This window comes from Esox lucius, chromosome 11 (genome assembly GCF_011004845.1).
Source record: "Esox lucius isolate fEsoLuc1 chromosome 11, fEsoLuc1.pri, whole genome shotgun sequence".
Taxonomy (NCBI): domain Eukaryota; kingdom Metazoa; phylum Chordata; class Actinopteri; order Esociformes; family Esocidae; genus Esox; species Esox lucius.
The window spans coordinates 1,259,282-1,277,656 of NC_047579.1; the positions used below are offsets into that span (position 1 = coordinate 1,259,282).

Genomic DNA, 18,375 nt, shown 5'->3' on the forward strand with positions numbered 1-18,375 from the left:
CGCATATATACACCTTCAAACCTCAGCCCCTGGATAATTGTCTTTACCGATCTATTACATTTTTTGTTCTTTATTATGGTGAGCATTTCTTAATTCATCCACTAGAGGTCTTGCATTTTCTGTGATCAACGATGCTTTCCTTTAGTAAATAATGTTCCCACTTGTTTTTAGTAAGCCAAAGTTTTGGCTGTTTCCGATCATTTCGAAACGGTGAAAACATTATGTACAAAAACACGCTTAGCTTAAAAAAAAATCACTTTTTACACTAATACATAATGTGTGGTGTACAAAAAATCTTTGGTTTATTTAAGTACAAAATACAGTTGCCAGAAGATTACAGGGTGTAAAGTCTATATAGTTTGAAATTCATCATAGGTATACATAAACATACAGCTTTTTACTATTAAAAATAATTACATTATTGACTTAAGTACAGTTCAATTCTGTGGCTTATTCCATTGCAGTAATGACACTGAGTTGATGCATTGTTCAAGAATTAGATGACGAACAATGGGAACAAATGTGGGGATCAATAAATACCAACATGATTTTATTTCACGAAGAAAACAAGTTAGCCAACTTTGAGATCACCTCACCAATAAACGAATCATGAAGAGTTCTGATAGATTCTGAATCAGTTACATATTTGAGTTCTTTCAGAAAGTTAGATGACTCTCCTGCTTGCATGAAATATTTCTTGCTGGACATGTAGGCAAACTAACTAATGTTAAGGTTTACAGGACCTGTGCTAAATACCCTCACTAAACAAGCAGGTTATTTAATGTCAGACATCCTTATATAGCATCGAGTCTATAAATACACTGCATTTGATTTGTCATTGTTGGACCCACAATTGTTTTGGTCGATCTTAACGATGCCGGGTTTCGCTTTCCAGCTAATCTTCACTATTGTTGTCACAATCATTGAATACATATTTATTTTTTTTTATTCCTAGGTGGTTTGTTGCGGTGCGAGATTAATATAAAAAAATAATAATCCAAACAGCATTAAAATGACAAAGAACAGACTAAAAACCTGCACACAAACCTAAGTACCTGAACACGCATAATCAATCCATACTCACCCCCCCTCCCCCAAATAAAACCCAAGTCACTTTAAAATAAACAATAGCACTTTAGTGTCAAACTACTCTTGCCTACCAGTCCTTACGTTGTGCAAACATATGTTACATTGTGGTCATGGACACTACACTGTCAAAAAGTACCAGTGTTTAAAACACACACCCTTTCACCACATTCAGCCTTGTTTCCAGAAATGTCATTCATCTGTAAATTTTGTCTGTGCTCCCCTTTCCTTTCTGTTGTATGAATGACAGCACCCTCTAGTTTTGAAATTCTGTTCATTCCAACATCAACTACTGACGTATATTAAGAACGTAGGACACTAACAGTACAATTTAGAACGTGAATATTATATCTGGTTAAATCTCTCCTCCCTGACCATTTCTCTGTTTTCAGTCCATCGGTCAACTCATCACCAACGATCTTCTAGTTCAAGGCCTGTCCCTTTATCATCCTTGCTCAATAATGAAATGACAAAACTTCAAATACAAAAAAAGTAAATGGAAAAAAGGTTGCTAGATGCTGTTTAAAAGTGCGAATGAAACCGTTATAAAAAATGTCAATGACATTGCCCACTGTTTTAGAAAGCAGCCTCATATACACACATGCACACACAGCCCCAATCCCCAAACCTCACCATACAGTTGCCTGCATTTCTATCCCTGTACCCTCCCTTTCCCTCTCCTCCCAGTTCCCTCATAGGCCAGACAAGACAATGACAATGACTATGTCAGGAGAAAGGAGCGTGGTTAGAGAATGGTGCAGGGGCAGCCTCCACTCTTCCGTTTCCCAGGGTGGTTCACTGGGAGAGGAGGACTCTCAGTCTCCTGAAACTTTCTGTAAGATGGGATAAAGAAAAAAAAAGGACAGAAAGCAAAGAAAGCCAACACATTGGTTATTTTGACTGTAAAATGGACATGTTCATGAACTAGCTCTAAACCATCTAGCTCTAAACATTTAAACTAAAGCCCTTACAACTTACGGTTGAATTACAACGTGCATGTACCTTATGGCTCTCACCACCTCCAAGAAGGCTTCATCTACATTGTAGCGGTTCTTAGCAGAGGCTTCCATGTAATGGATCCTGTTCTCTCTAGCAAAGCCCTGGGCCTCTTCTCTGGAAATCTACAGACAGGACACACAGTTACACTCAGGTTAAAAATAACAATAGCAATTTCAATTCCTTATTCCAGTAAAATTTGGTAAGAATGAAAGGTGGTATTAAACAAAATTAACATGTTTAGACACTTTCCAGAAGGGGCTGTTTTCTGGAGTCCTGAAACGTTGAGCCAGCAGGATGTCAATTTGAATGATTACAGCATAAGGTTTGGCAAAATCACTAGTGTTACATCAGCATAGATTCATTAGCATTGGGAGTTCAGGACACAATGACAGGAAAGGGCAGTACCACTCTTGACTGCTCCAGGTCAGCCTTGTTCCCCACCAGCACCATGGGGAAGTCGTCCCGGTCCTTCACTCTCAGTATCTGGGTGTGAAACTTGTGGATCTCATTGTAACTAAAAAAAAATTTTTTAAAAAAAGGAACAAAAATTACCAAAAGGAGAACCCATTAGATGAGTGAAACCAGTACCTTCATTTGATGTTACAAATGCAGCTTTGGTGGTCCAGCGGCTGATCTGGTAAACATAACACAGCAGCGTGGGTTTCATTCAACCTACTGCTCTTTCAGCAAAATCCTCTGTCCAATACAGCATGAAGTGACTGAAAATAATCTAAAAGTGTTCATAGTCCCAGATAAATGTGTTGCATTCTAACCTCCTGACTGGACAATGCAGACATTCTTGTACAGACATACTACATTGCAGTGTTGTAGTGGGGGCATTCAATTTTGAGTCAAGTTCCAAGTCCTCTGCGCTGCAGCCTCAGTTAAGTCACTATAGCTACATCCACAGTCACCAGGTATGAGATTACCAAAAAACATTTTCATACCAATATCACCATTGCTATTTTGCAAGCTAGTTTGACAGTTAACATTTGGGGAATATATTTTATTTCTCTTATCAATTTCCATATAGAGAAACCACTGAATATCCATTATAAAACATACTTTACCTTCCCGGATTTAGAAGCAATTATTTGAATGTGAACTGTTGTTTTTGGATTTTACCTAGTTTCCACATAAAGGATAAATATGCAGAATTTATTCTCTAAGTGCTATTGTTCATGATATTTCATTATTTACACTAAGTTCTAAAAAGAACACTAGTATCTGGGCTAGTATATTTTGCTTTGCTCAAGGAGAATTTGAAACAGAATATTTGCACAGTTGGAGCTTACATTTTAATAATTCCCAACATGCCTTTTGTGTAGGTTTTTTATTCCATGGTGAAAACGAAAGTATTTGACAGAACCTAGCTATGGGAAATGAGAAAAGCAAAAAGACCTTCAAACAGTGCCTACATTTCTACAGACTAAAAGTGATGTAGAAACTAATAAGTACTGGTCTTTTACTATATGCAATTCAGTTAGTTTTGTGCGTCTTTCACATTGCTGGTAACCCGAGCTGTTCAAATTCAAATACGCAACAATTCAATATTAGATGGCAAGTCTGAGTCAGCTACGGTTGTGTTCGGGTCAACAGAATCAAATTGGACTTCAGTCCTGGACTGGACTTGAGTCTTGGACTTGAGTACCACAACACTGCTACATTGTAGTGCGGATACATAACTACAGCCTAGCCCAGTGATTCCCCACCCCAGTTCTTGAGTACCCCCACACATTTTGACTCAATCACCTGACAAACATACCCCATGAACAATTTAAGGCCTGATAACTAGTTGAATCAGGCGGGTTTGTCAGGGGCTACTGTTGGGTTACTAAAAGACTGGAAATGGGAACTACTGGCCTAGGCACAGTCCCATACGGACAGTGTGTCCCATAAGCGCTTTAAGAGTAGGAGAAGGGATCCTTGTCACATCAAGTTTTAGCAACTCTCTCAGACAGGTCATTTGTAAGCAGAATGAGGTCAACAGAAGAGGAAGTGTTCTCGTCTGACACAGTAGCTCAGCTAACGTTCTGGTTAAGCACATAGTGATAAAAAGCAGCACAGCATGTAATGAGACATGCTGATCCCATCTTCGATTCTACTGAATGAAACCATCATCAGCACGATGCTGCTGAAAGTTCTGCTTCGTCCACAGACATTCATCTGTTTCGGAACACACATGAACCCTCTTCGACAATGTCCCAACTATTTAAGCTAAACATGATAACAACTGGATAGCAGCATCGGCAGCATTTCAAACTGTAGAGGAAGCTTACGGTTCTTAACTCCATTACATGAGCCCAATGAAAGTTTATGCAACTTCGGCTATAACTAGAAAATTCAGTCATGAGAAGAAAAGCAGACTAAATTTGGAGAAGCAATACATGTTCATACACGTACCCAAAAAACTAAAAACTCTGTATCATAAACACCATAACCCGCTGACATGAAGGGATGGATGTCAGACAATTACTTAAGCCGAAGCAATAGTGTCATCTGCACTCAGCCACACTAAAACCTGTCCAAAAACCACCCTTACCTTCTCCATCTGGTCCTCTATCATCAACCTAGGAGTGATTTTGGAGCTCCCCCTTACTTCCTCCAAACACATGAAATCAGTCTGCAAAAAAAATTTCACCTGACGAAGAAGCAACTCCACTCTGTACTCTCCCTCGAATAAAGTTTCAACTCCCTCATCATTTCCAGACTCGACCACTGCAAGGCCCTCCTTGGTGGCCTACCCTCGAAAGACATCATCAAGCTGCCGCTTGTTCAGGACAATGATGCAGGACCCAGGAAAGCTGCTCACATCAAACTCATATCCTCTCATCAATGGCTCCCCATATCCAGTTCTGAATTAATTACAAAGTCCTCTGACTAATTTTTCAAAACCCTGAGTGCCTTTGGTCACCAAAAACATCAGTGAACTCCTCAGACATAAGTATTCCCACTGTCTATGATCAAATGACCAAAGACGTCTTGGGTTTGTGACCTCCCTTTAATTCTTGTTGTTTTTCACCCTACTATTAAAGTTTTACAGGAAGGACAGAGATGCCCTAAAATGTCCACTGCTGCCTCACAGACTGATGTTTAAGCAACATCCCCATTCTACAGAATCAGCCAATTTAATGTTATCCTAACGTATAAGCTTATTTTCTGTTGTTTTCAGGAAGCAGCAGTTAGCCTAGTGGTTATGGCATCTAACTAGCACATTTTAGGAAACTGCTATGTTCTCTGAATATAGCAGTTTCCTAAAATGTGGAAGTCACTATGGATGAGCCTGTTTGCCAAGTGCCTAAAATGTACATGGCTAATTTGCTTTAAATGATAACATCTTACAACTTTGCATAGTTAACTGAATAGTAGCTGCCAATTTCAGTGTTTGGGTTATGTTTGTTTTTTTCTCAAGCATGCTTACACATTTTATATTTGAATAGAAGATGCATAAGAATGCGGGAGATGCTTAAACATTAGCCTGTGATGCACAGTGTTCCAGGTGCTTTTCAGGGCACTGTGATTTCAACCTGTAAATGAGTATCGCTCTGGAAAGGGGCAACTGATTAGTGACCAAAATGTAAAATAGACTTATGAGCGTTAAACAGAAAGGTTCTCACTTCCCCAAGTTATGGTAGCGTTGCTATGCAATCTGAGTTCCAGGTCCACAATATTTTTTTTTAACAGTATTAGTATAATACTAACAATGACTTGAGCGCCTGAAAACTCTCCACTGAAGAAATGTTCATGTATAAACATTTGATGCCTTCCCGAGACCTTAGTTTCTAAGTCCGATAAATACATTAGCTTTAATACATCCAAGCTATTGGCAGGGACTCAACTATGTTCAATGTGTAGTATGGAAAGGCTGTTCACGCACTTATTGCTGGAAAACGCATCGATTACATGTTCTGTAACCTTATTCGCCTCAAAACAATCACCTATTCCCCACCCTTTTTACTGCTACATCACTGTGTGTGTTGTAGGCAACAATACAGGTTTGAGTCTGTTTTCCTGTGACAGAGACAGACCACTTCCAACCAACCAAAAGCACATTGTTCTTACCTGCCCATGTCATTCAGAGCAAACACCAGTAGGAATCCTTCCCCTGAGCGCATGTACTGCTCCCTCATTGCTCCAAACTCCTCTTGACCTGCTGTGTCCAAGACTTACACACACACACACACACACACACACACACACATTAGAAAGTATTGATATGGATAAAAAGAAACATACAATGATGGATACAGCATAAGTAACATTACCAGGAACATTGGATTCCTACCAAGGTCAGATCGTGTGTAGCTAATTTGGCAGGGCATGGTGTTAGCAATGCTGAGGGGGTGTACAAATTTGAATATGTACCAACTACCATTAAGTTGCTCAGCTTTCTGCCTGTAAGGTAAACCTTGGTAGGGGCATTTGCCAATGTGTACTGTGTTTGTGTACTGTGAATATGAAGACAGATAGGAGGGGCACACTTTCATTTTGCCATACTGAAAAGACTACACCTTGGCTTAGAGCATTATGCCAACTGCAAGTCATAACAGAGACAATGTGGGTGAATCATATGGACAGCGAGTTGGCTTTGCTCACCAACTGCCTCACAGGAAGGAGCGTTAGTAAACCTGCTTTGTTACTTACTGTCTAATCGCGTCTCTTTTCCATCCACTGTGCAGATTTTGGTGTAGGAGTCCTCAATAGTGGGGTCATAATCTGATACAAAGTATGACTGTAAAAAAAGGTGGTTATAGGGAAAGCAAACACAAACGGATAGGATAGTAATGTATGTGTAAAAACATTTAAGCACAACTAGAACACACTGGTATTAGAAGTTGTGACATATTTAAGACCAATAGCACACAAATTGCAATATTTAAGAAGTTGAGGGATTGTCTTACCTGAATGAATTGTATGGTCAAGGCACTTTTGCCCACACCGCCCCCACCTACGACCACCAGTTTAAATCTTTCCTCTTCAGCAGACATGATTAGCTCGGAAAACTCTTTAAAATGTTGTCTAGCCTATCTTTAAAAAACGGAATGATAAAACGCGTAAACGGATAGAACTAAATGTGCAACTTAAACCTACCCAAAGGATAGACCGAAAAAGATGTAAAGTCCACTTTGCCAATGATTGAACAAACTACCTTTATCAAGGTAACTCAAGATTGAGAACGTTTAGGCTTTTGCTATTTTTTGCAATTACTTAACTTGGATAACCTACCATTGTTGCTCAATATCCCAAATACAGAAACGAATGGTAATCAAAATCTATAGATCGTTTTCGTATAACATTGAAAAGCCTAGGCTACACGGTTTTGAGCCTGGCCCAGTGTAACAAACTACCCACAAATGTTGCCTCTAATCCCCAGTAGTTTCGTATCACTGCTCCTTCAACATTCCTATGTCGCTTATACTAAGTAAAATATAAACAACATCTAATTGTTCAGATCTAACAGTTCATAGGCCTATCTCAGTTTTTCGCCGGGGGAAAGCTTCCGCACCCGCCTTGAGTAAACCTGGCTATCGATGCCAACTTTGTGACTCGTGAAGAAAAAAAAAAGAGCTTTATTATTTATTCCCCGTAAAATGTAATTCAACGCGGTTGTCTTACTATCACTAGCCTATTTCTAGACTGATTTATCTACGCAGTTTAGGACGCAACTCTTGTGAAGTCTACTTAGTCTTTCTTAACGATTTCTTCATTTTTTCTTCGTCTTCACTGGCTTCTTTTTTCATCGCTCCAAGGCAACTTTTTCTTCTCAACCAAGAAGAGTTTCTCGAAATCTCATGCGTATGTACGAGTGGGCGTGTTTAAACTATAGGCCTGCCGTTTCGTTTCCTTATTGTATACATTCACACACGCTTCACCCCGGCCCTTTTCTTTCTTTCCTCGATATGTACAGGCTCCGTTAAATAATGTAATGCATAATGTCTGAATATTACACCTTTATTGATATACATTAAGAAATACATACTAATCAGATTTTCGTTGAAGCATTAAGATATATGATAAACTTCAGCATTCACACGACTTAACATTACACACTAGATGATGCGTAGTACTACCTTATTTGGCCATATAACCCAGCTGTAGGCCTAGTCATTAATTTGTTCAATGGGGGAAATGAGAGCTGGCCATTCAGTAGAATTATAGAGCAGATGAGTAGTCGACAAAGCTTTGCCGTCACATTTGCGGAGTATTTTTAAAGCAATAATTTTTATAATTGACCCTTTTGATGTACTTAAAAGTTTAGCCAATGTATTTGACGGACATTTGGGATGTTCAGTTAATCATGATGAATATGAACAGATTTTAGATTAAAGAAATTGATATTAGAGCTAAGGGATTAATGCGGACCTTGTGTAGTCTATACCCTAACTAATAAACGACACATTAGGATGGTAGGCATGTAAAGTGTTCCATTCGTTTTTGACAGATAAATGTGATAATGAATGTAGTGATTAGTCTCCCTCTCCCAAATGTACCCTTCCCTTTAACCGGATGTGACTCATTGAGGGAATTCAATTATCTGTCCCGGGTTTCCTCGGTGAAAGGAATTTGCGGAAAGGGTGAAACGAGACCAGTAGAATCAATTTGGTTTAAGTAGGATACGTCTAAGTAATGGGTCTGAATGTTTTTACAGGTATATTTCTAAACTAAGCACCATTCTAAGCACCAAGATTGCTGTTCTAGCTGACTTCGGTGCATCACGTTTGCCCGTTTACCCCACAACACTGGGGAAGCTCTTGTAAATAGAACTCCCTTATTGAAATTTGTCCTAATTTTTACCACGCCTTAACTGTCCGAACAACTGAAATTCGATCCATTGGCACCCTGTATTTCTATACATGCTTTTACACCGTTTCTGAGACCAGACGTTATTTCTGTTTAAGGTCACCTTTCTGCTAGATTTTTTCATAACATTTAGGCTATATGATGTAATACATCATTTAGTAGACACTCTTATCCAAAACAACATATTAGTGATTGCATTCCTTTTAGTATATGAAGTATTTGGCAATATTTTAGTTTTTTAACTTTAGTTACCACATAGTCAGAATACCCATGTAACATCACACCCAAAGGAAAGCACCTTACACAAGGCAGCATCTCCAATCACTGTCCTGGGCCCTGGAATACTCTAGATCAGTACTCTAGAAAAGAGTTTAAAAAAACACCTCAGACTTTAACATGACTTTCAGCAACATCTGGATTTTAGCAACAAGTGAAAAACCAGCCAAAATTAATGACTGTGTTTCATTGGCCTAGGGAGATTCCATTTTACTGTTATTTTACCAGGTAAGTATGCTAAGAATATTTTCTTATTTACAGCAACCACCTGGAAGCAATTAGTCTTGCTCAGAAACAAAAGGGTTTTTCACCTTGTCGGCACAGGTATTAAAACCAGTGTTTATTTGCCCAACGTTCGTTACCACAAATTAAATAAATGAATGTAGAACAAACAGAAATCAAGTAAAATATGTATTATTTAATAAACACTGTGATTTCATTACAAGCCATAGTTCCAAAATACCATCCGCAAAATATTAATTTAATAAATAACAATAGTAGTGATCATTTGATAAACATCAATGTCAATAAATAAGATTCAAGGTGATCAGCCACTTAATCCATGTGCATCGTGTAGGGAGAAAAAAAACCTCCCATATGTTATACACAAATATAGTTCTTTAGAAAGAAGTCAACAATAAGCATGTAGGACAAAGCTTTCTGTCAGACCTCTGTGAACAAGATATAGGCAGATAAATATTATACATGCAGTTAGTTCTCTGTTCTTCAGTTCCTCAAACAAACACACACTTGTTTTTACTATACCTGGGTGCACTTTGTGCGAGAAAAAATGTATTCCCTTTGAACATTTTTGTTGACTAGGGTGGTCCAGCAGTCTAAGTCATTGTTTCTGGTGGACGTGTACTGCTACAGTGTCTGTTCGTACCGAACTCAATGCAAAAACGTCAAAAAACCTACTTTCCTTTAACCCTAAAATCTAACCTTTACTGTTACCAAAACACACTCCCAACCCAAAACCTAACTGTAACTCCTAATATATATAAATATGTTTTTATGTAACAGTAGACCAGCCAAATGTCCTCACTTTACCAGATTTTCCATTGATGAATATACTTTTTGAAGGTCTGGTCCTCACAAGTATAGTAATGTGTACACAAACACATTAACCCAAACACACATTCATTAAATTTCCTGGCCTTTATCAGTCCTAAAACAGGGGTACTCTGCCCTTGACACCCTCGTTTAACACCCCCCCTCCCCGGTGGACTCTTCCCCATATCAGCATCTATAGGACAAAGCGGGCTGTCCCACTTTGATCCGGGGGCCAAGTAGCACACCAAGCAGCATCTTTTCTCCCCAACCCAGCAGCTTGTTGACAGTCAGATTAAGAGGAGACAATAGGCCCTGTTCAGCATCAATCCCCTCCTCAGCCTTCACTGCAGATACAGACTGTTTAGCAGATGGTGACACCTGCAGGTCAACTACGGTACTGCAACCGCTCATAACAGAATCGCTGCTCAGGCTCCCTGTCAGTGTACGCCCACCTACTCTTTCCTTGCTGTGGTCCTTCCCAGCCTTTGGAGTCAAATTGGGCCTCCCCTTCACTGCCATCTGATGACGGCTGGGCTCTTGCTTTCCATAGTCTTTTCCCTCTCTCTCTCCCTTTGCCTGGGTCCTGGAGGAGCTGCGATTGGGACGAACTGCTGCTTTGACACAGGATGTAATTGTCTCTTGGTGTTTTACGTTTCTCTGCACAGAGGAAAGGCCTCCGATGAGAGGATTTCTACTCTGCATCTTCGAACCACCGTTGCATCCCGACTCCCTCTTGTGGACGACATTGAAATCGCTAGATCGTGTCGGCTGGTTGCCATTGCTGTTCCTGTTGCTATTCTCTAGCACATTCTGGTGGGGAGTAAGGGGTATTGCATTCACAGGGGTAAGGGATAGGGTGAGGCTCTTGCGTTTCTCAGAGAGAGATGCAAAGCCTGATGGGATTTGTAGTGTGGTGGGCTTTGCTGTTGGCTGTTCGTTAAAGCTTGAATACTTAGGATCGCAGAGGCTGTCCGGCTCTCTCTGGTTGTAGTTTTGGTTCAGGTTGAGAGTGAGCATCCTGAGTTGGCTGGAGAGAGAAAGCGTAAGTTGTGATGTTGCGCTGCTCTTATCTTGCTGTGGCTTTTCTGACAGACTCTGGGATTCACCTGAAAACCTCTGCTCTACATTCCCTGTGTTACAAATGGAAATCTCATTGTCCATATTGGGCACTATAGCAATGTCTGAAAAGTCCTTGGCAACACAGCCATTGTCTGGAATATTCATGCTCCGATTGGCTGACAGGGGGACAGAGGAACAGCGGAAAATGTTTTCATTGGTTGAGTGCAGGCATGTGGCCAGCGATCTGATAGGCTGGATTGTGGGTTCTTCGCTTGATGCTTTCTGAGTGAGGGTACTCTGGAACTGTTGCAGTTGACCCAGGAAATTGAAGTTTGGTGATATCGAAGGCCTGCGTTCTTTCACAAATCTGAAATTGAGGAACAGAAACGATTAGATTTGCGACCTCCATCCCCTCTTTGTGCGGCCCTCTGATTAATTTAGAATACTGTAAAAGGATATGTACACAAAAATATTATTGATCAAAATATATATATCATGTTTGACCTTTCATTTGTTGTAAAGGTAGTATTGGAACCAAAATCTATGCTAGAAACAAAACATGAAATAGACTTGAAATAATTTTTTGCATGTTTATATATAGAACAGTAATTTCAGGTTCTCAGAAAACTGTTGTGATGTCTTTCTAAGTGTAGCTGAGACTGTGCTGATGTTTGTGTGTGTGTTCCAAGTTAATCTGCGGGCCCCTGATGACCAGTACATAAATGTGGCCCCCACCACCATTCAAGTTGTCCATCCCTGCTTCATATGCACAGGATTTTCACACATACAGACACACGCTCACGCTCAATCAAATACATGAGTACAGAGAGAAAGAGAGGCATCAAGATAGACAGAAAGACAGACTGAGAAACAGACAGACAGAATGACATACCTATAGGCATGGTCAAGGTCCATCTCCAAACTATACATAATGTAGGCCACAGCCAAGGCAGGGGAGCGAGAGATTCCTGCAGCACAATGAACCAACACAGATCCACCTGAGGACATTGCCCCATCTTCAAGAGATTGTGAGAAAGAAAGAGATAATACGTAAATTATTTATTTGAAATTCTGTATTGCCTGTATGTTTTAACTGCAGCCAATTGTGCAATGGACACAGAGCATATTCCAGTTCTCTAGAATGGGCTTCCTGCAACCTTGTATCAACAGTCTGTGTTTATTGAATGGGCTGCAACAATATTCGATATTTCTGAAACCATAGGACCATAAATGGTCTCCACGAAACCCGGATCAATAACTGTTCATCACTTAAACTGACTACTCAGCGGTTTTGCCAGTCAGTCCCCTGTATGTAACGCATCCATAATAATGCAGACATTACGATAACCTGCAGAAATGTCCTTGCGCGGTAGTTATTCTTCTTGCATATGATCAGGTCAAATCTCTAATGACAAAGTAATAGCCCGATATTTTGTCCAAAACATGACACCTGTACTATAGGAACAGAGTGCATACAGACAACATGTTTTAACACATTTAACACACTCTCATTCTCACCGATAAAACGCAATGCCTCCGGGATATGGGGCAGCAAGTCGTCTCGGAGGGAGTCGTCGATCGGGATGCGGAGATACTGCGAACCAGGAAGGAAAGTAGGCTGCGGGCAGCAGCGGCTGACGCTTAGCACGTAGGAAATCCCGCGGGGGACGAGGCAATCCTGCAGCGTAGAAGTGAAAGAGTATGAGAGAACGGAGCGAGAAACATCAATGTTATCATTAGTAATGGTAACTAAAATAGTGCATGTGCAAAAATTACGATTTTGACTATACCGAACCCGGAACAGGCTATAAGATAAACAATCAGACAAACAATAACCTGCGTTACGTCAGTCTCTGCACCCAGGTAAAGATGTGGTAGGATAAGAGAGAGGGGTGGTCGCTCTCTAGTCCCGTTCTCTCTCTCTCTGTAGAACACCATCTCTGTCTTTTGTACAAAAGGAAAGAGCGTGTGAAATGCATGGAACTTTGACTGTAATACAATATATTTGCATTTCTTTAATATTGCCAAGGATTTAGTCAAACAATAAGTTGGTCATTTGCAGAAGGAGTATGAGGTACTTTTTCCATTACGTCATACGTTTTTGTGACAAAAAGTTTACATGCATTGGATTATAATAAATAAATATAGAATGCAATAAAATGCTAAATGTTACATTGTACTTACAGTGAAAACCGTCTTACTCCAAAAGGAAGCTTGTTGCAATATAGCACAAATCAACTCGCGCAACTCAATATAAATCAACGGAATGGTCTCAAAGCAAATGCACGAAGAATCCTACAGACTTGCTATGTCCAAAAACAAATTATCATACTATTCAATAATCAGTGTACATGGAACTCTCTCTTAACTTCGCTTTCCCCTTCCCTGTCCTGTCTGCGACTGTAACATTATTTGTTGTTGTATGTCTATACCTGCGCGAGGGGAAAAGGATGAGGTAATGCAGTTTCTAGAAGCTAAGAATAGTACAATCGAATGTGATGTCATTTTGAACCAATCAGCGTCCACACCGGACTCTGACGTGCGCGCGCACACGCTGTATTTGTTCATCATCATCAATTCGCCTGAAGACCTCGGCATTTTATTGTGATGAATCGTATCTTTTGATTGAATGCAAACACTCAATGAGGCTGTTGTTGCTGAGGCGTTTTCAAAAACATGCAGCTGCAATACAGTCTATCCCGGGGCGAAAAGCATTTATTGGTAAAAAAAACAAAAACGTTAGTTTTATTGCCGCGTAGCCAAAATATCGATTCGTTGCCTAGACTACATAAGGCATCCATACACCAGATTGTGAGTGTTCAATGAAACGTTCACACACAAACGTGTTTGCGAAACGCTGTTGTTATAACGCAAACTCGTAATTGCAGCTTGAGCACAAGCAAACACTAACATACATTAAAACTAACATACACTATAAAAATATATTTTCATAATTTAATCATTCATATCACTATTTAGTGACCCACAGCTGCACGTAATTACATGTTTATACATTTCTGTCGTTTTTTTTGTTTCAGGGGAGAATCCACAAAACATTGCACAAGACTCCAGAGGCTGCATGGATTGGACGGTATCTTTTTTGGGTGAAAGCACGCTCGCTATATCCTTGATTTTACATGCGCAGATGTAATTCGTAGCATAAGGAATTACTTTTCCACCGAAGCAAATATTCCTATTCGGGTAACATTAAAAAAATAATAATAATCTAATCTGACACCAGTCCAGTTTTTCGTTTCCCACAATGAAAAATCGAGGTTCATGACGAGGGGAAGATCGACCGATCCTGACAGAGCCTAAAGGCCATTATATTCTCGAGTGTTAAATTAGAAAATCATATTCATGGAGTATGACTCTATAACTTTTTTTTATTTGAGGATGAAAACCCCTGCGGGCGCAGCAATTCCTAGAGTGAGTTAATGTGATCAGCAAAACAATGGACATCAGAACAGTGGGATAATGGGTTTGGGTGTGGGTAACTTTCACTCCTGACAGACCCACTCAAAGAGGATGACGTAATGCCAAATTAGTTCTTTTCAGATTAATCAGGAACAATCACACCTAATTTTCAAATGACTAAATTGGGTGGCTTCCCAGACACTGATTAATCTTAGTCCAGGACAAAAAATAAATGTCCATGGAGATTTTCCATCGAATTTAGATTTTTAGTCTTGGCTTGCTCTCTGACTGTAAATTATGGAAAAATGTATTTATTATATTCACAAGCTGTTTTAAATGTCGAATGTCGAACATCTTTTAAAATATGAATGAAAAATAAAATACTGCGGTGAAGTTAGCGTTACATTCAAGATTCGGACTTTGAACGTCAATACCTCTTCAACGAAAGCTACCAGAAAGACAGCAATTACGTATTCTGAATCTGCTGGAGATAGTGACCTAGCAACACTCCTTGTTTTTCCATTTCGGTTTCATATTAATCTTTCAGAGTCGAAAAGAACATGGAAAACTGCTTTCCTACGATGCGAGGGTTAAGGCACCGTTTCAAAAGTGCACCGTTATGTGGTCATGTTGATGAAAAACGTCAGTTGCTTATATAAATGTCAATAGCTCGTCTCAAAATTACCAGCAATTTTTCATGTATTCTGTTCAATAGCTCGGACCCAATAAAACGTAGATGTAAATAATCAACTGATATAGATTCAGGGAGACCTCTAAAATCAACATCCCTTAGTTTGGCTATTTTTCCATTTTGGACATTATTACTAGTTTCTAAAGCAACTTTTCATGAATTCTGTTGAATAGCTCGGAGCCAATAAAACCTATATGGAAATAATCAACTGATATAGATTCAGAGAGACCTGTCTATTTCTCCATGTTGGACATTATTATTAGTTTATAAAGCAATTTTTCACAAATTCTATTCATGAATATTGCTTTATAAACTAGTAATAATGTCCAAAATGGAAAAATAGACAATCTAAAGAATGTTGATTGTAACGCAGCTGTCCCTGAAGCTATATCAGTTTATTATTGCCATCTAAGTTTTATTGGGTCAGATCTATTGAACAGAATTTATGAAACATTTATTTATAAACTAGTAATAATATCCAACATTTTTAAATAGCCACTCTAAAGGATTTTGATTGTAGAGCAGGTTTCCCTGAAGCTATATCAGTTGGTTATTTCAACAGATGTTTTATTGGGTCCGAGCTATTGAACAGAATTCATGAAAAACTGCTTTATAAACTAGTAATAATGTCCAAAATGGAAAAGTAGCCAATCTAAAGGATGTTGATGGTAGAGCAGGTCTCCCTGAAGCTATATCAGTGGATTTTTTCCATCTACGTTTTATTGGGTCCGAGCTATTGAACAGAATTCATGAAAAATTGCCTTATGAACTAATAATAATGTCCAAAATGGAAAAATTGCCAATCTAAAGGATGTTGATGGTGGAGCAGCTGTCCCTGAAGCTATATCAGTGGATTATTTCCATCCAAGTTTTATTGGGTCCGAGTTATTAAACAGAATTCATGAAAAACTGCTTTAAAAACTAGTAATAATGTCCAAAATGGAAAGATTGCCAATCTAAAGGATGATTATGGTAGAGCAGGTCTCCCTGAAGGTACATCAGTTGGTTATTTCAACAGAGGTTTTAAGGGGTGCGAGCTATTGAACAGAATTCATGAAAAATTGCTTTATAAACTAGTGATAATGTCCAAAATGGAAAAACAGGTGGAGCAGCTGGAGCTGAAGCTATTTCAGCTGATTATTTCCATCTAAGTTTTTTGGGTCTGAGCCTTTGAACAGAATTACTGAAAACTGATTTCTAAACTAGTAATAATGTCCAAAATGGAAAAATAGCCAAACTAAAGAATGTTGATGGTAGCGCAGGACTCCCTGAAACTACATCAGTTAGTTATTTCAACAGGTGTTTTATTGGGTCAGAGCTATTGAGATTTCTCTGAATTAAAATGTTTGAATTAATAATAAATAATTTCCTTATTTATAAGTTTGAATGATGGTCATGGGAGGGCAGTTGTCCCTAATGGTCTATTATAAAAGTTACCTTGGATCTCAAGTACTGACATTTATTTTAAAAACAGGCAATCAAAGTATTTTTACCTTAACTTTTTTAATAATACAAAACAATGACCATGTTAGGGCACTTAATTCTGAGCAATTTATAGTTGTTTTTATTGGTTTATTTTTTTATTGGTTGCAATGCAATCAGCGTTTGTCAGTAAAACTACATTCAATATACACTTTCAACACGCTCCCTTAACGGAGAATACACGAAGAATCTGCCCTAGACATGACTGTAATGTCGTCTTTCAAAAATTTCAAAAAATTTGGCCCTGTCTAGGGTTACTGTTCTCTGGACACACTCTGGACAATTTCTGTTCAGGGGGACTAGGGAGTTCTTTCTAGCCACTGTGCAACAACTTTTGTTGTTGTTTGTTCTTATGGGTTTTTCCAGGCTGGATATCTGAATAAACACTTGGCGATAAATGCTGTCTGAATTAACACTTTGTGATAAGGTCTTTATAAAATACATTTGATTGATTGAAATTAAATCCCAATTGTTATGTTGCATTAGTTTATATGACGGGGGACAAGGGTCAGTCTGAAAGGTGTGTCTGTTTTCTTGTGCATCCTAGGAATTCTCTTTTCCTGGTGTCCTTTTCACATTAGCAGGGCATGAGCCCTTGCAGAGTGCCTCAGGACTACCTAGCCCAATTGACTCAGCTGTCCCTGTCTGAAGTCCTCCAGGAGATGTTAAATCAAGTTGCTGCCCGATGATTCCTGTGGCCACTGCCAACACCCTACCTGATTGTCTCTGTCCTTGTCCATCCTGGTTATATAGCAGACTTGGATTCTGTTTAAGGACTCAGGTCCACAGCCCACTTGCATTTGTTGACCCACTTGTCTTCTGATTATTCAAAAACATGGACATGGCCCAAAAGGTAATATACTCTTATAATCTTCTCCCAGCACTGCCAGAAAAGGACTGGCAAACCAACTGTCTGGGTCCTCTCTAGGTGTTTTCCTAAGTTTTTACCCTACTAGGGGAGTTTTCCTTGCCACTGTGCATTTACTCTTGTTGCTTACTCATTGGGGTTTCAGGTTGGGTGTCTGTAAAAGCACTTTGAACAACTGCTAATGTAAAAAGGGCTTTATAAAATAAATTTTATTAATTCATTCATTGGTTTTAAAAGTGCAGCTGTCAAGCCAAAAACAAGTCGCTGGAAATTGTGTATCAGTATGTCATGTACTGAATGTATGTACCAACAGGGGACTAAAAACAGGGGACCACTCACTTAAACATTTGGAATTTCATGGCTAACTGAGGTAAGATTTTACTAATGGGTTATGCATTAGTGCCATGCACTATAACAAATTCAAAACTTAACTTGAGGGATGTTACATGTGCTGAATGTATGTGGGGCAAAGAAAAAGGTGTATTTTTCCCCCTTGTTTTTATTAATTAGTCAAACTTAGTAGAATGTTTTTCTATCCCTTCAAATTTGTGTAAATCAATCATAAGACCCTTTTCATTCACACTATGTAAAACTATCAGAAAGGGGTAGCCTGTATAAACAAAGCTATGTGGGCATGTTTCGA

The 18,375-nt window shown here is 39.2% G+C and overlaps 2 protein-coding genes across 2 annotated transcripts; both read right to left on the reverse strand.

Moving 5' to 3' along the window:
- Positions 1-506: 506 nt before the first annotated feature.
- Positions 507-7,898, reverse strand: rras (RAS related). The gene is made up of 6 exons (XM_010902259.5): positions 6,987-7,898; positions 6,730-6,817; positions 6,148-6,250; positions 2,491-2,599; positions 2,089-2,207; positions 507-1,919 (listed from the first exon to the last, which is right to left on the reverse strand). Exons 1-6 carry the CDS (start codon positions 7,071-7,073, stop codon positions 1,832-1,834), a joined length of 594 nt encoding a protein of 197 aa, XP_010900561.1. The 5' UTR covers positions 7,074-7,898; the 3' UTR covers positions 507-1,831.
- Positions 7,899-9,560: 1,662 nt separating this feature from the next.
- si:ch211-195b15.8 lies at positions 9,561-13,714 on the reverse strand. Its single transcript, XM_010902260.3, has 5 exons — positions 13,459-13,714; positions 13,111-13,218; positions 12,793-12,952; positions 12,167-12,290; positions 9,561-11,641 (listed from the first exon to the last, which is right to left on the reverse strand). The coding sequence occupies exons 2-5, from the start codon at positions 13,210-13,212 to the stop codon at positions 10,402-10,404; spliced, it is 1,626 nt and encodes a 541-aa protein (XP_010900562.2). The 5' UTR covers positions 13,213-13,218; positions 13,459-13,714; the 3' UTR covers positions 9,561-10,401.
- Between the last annotated feature and the right edge of the window lie 4,661 nt (positions 13,715-18,375).

Bases quoted from the DNA above. Each gene is read 5' to 3' on its own strand.
- rras (XM_010902259.5), bottom strand. From the start codon at position 7,073: ATGTCTGCTGAAGAGGAAAGATTTAAACTGGTGGTCGTAGGTGGGGGC. The intron at 6,251-6,729 runs GTAAGTAACAAA...TGTGTGTGTAAG, and splicing joins AAAAGAGACGCGATTAGACA to TCTTGGACACAGCAGGTCAA. The intron at 2,208-2,490 runs GTACTGCCCTTT...TCCTGTCTGTAG, and splicing joins ACCTGGAGCAGTCAAGAGTG to ATTTCCAGAGAAGAGGCCCA.
- si:ch211-195b15.8 (XM_010902260.3), bottom strand. From the start codon at position 13,212: ATGGTGTTCTACAGAGAGAGAGAGAACGGGACTAGAGAGCGACCACCC. The intron at 12,953-13,110 runs GTTATTGTTTGT...TCTACGCTGCAG, and splicing joins CAGAGACTGACGTAACGCAG to GATTGCCTCGTCCCCCGCGG. The intron at 11,642-12,166 runs GTATGTCATTCT...CCTCAATTTCAG, and splicing joins GACCTTGACCATGCCTATAG to ATTTGTGAAAGAACGCAGGC.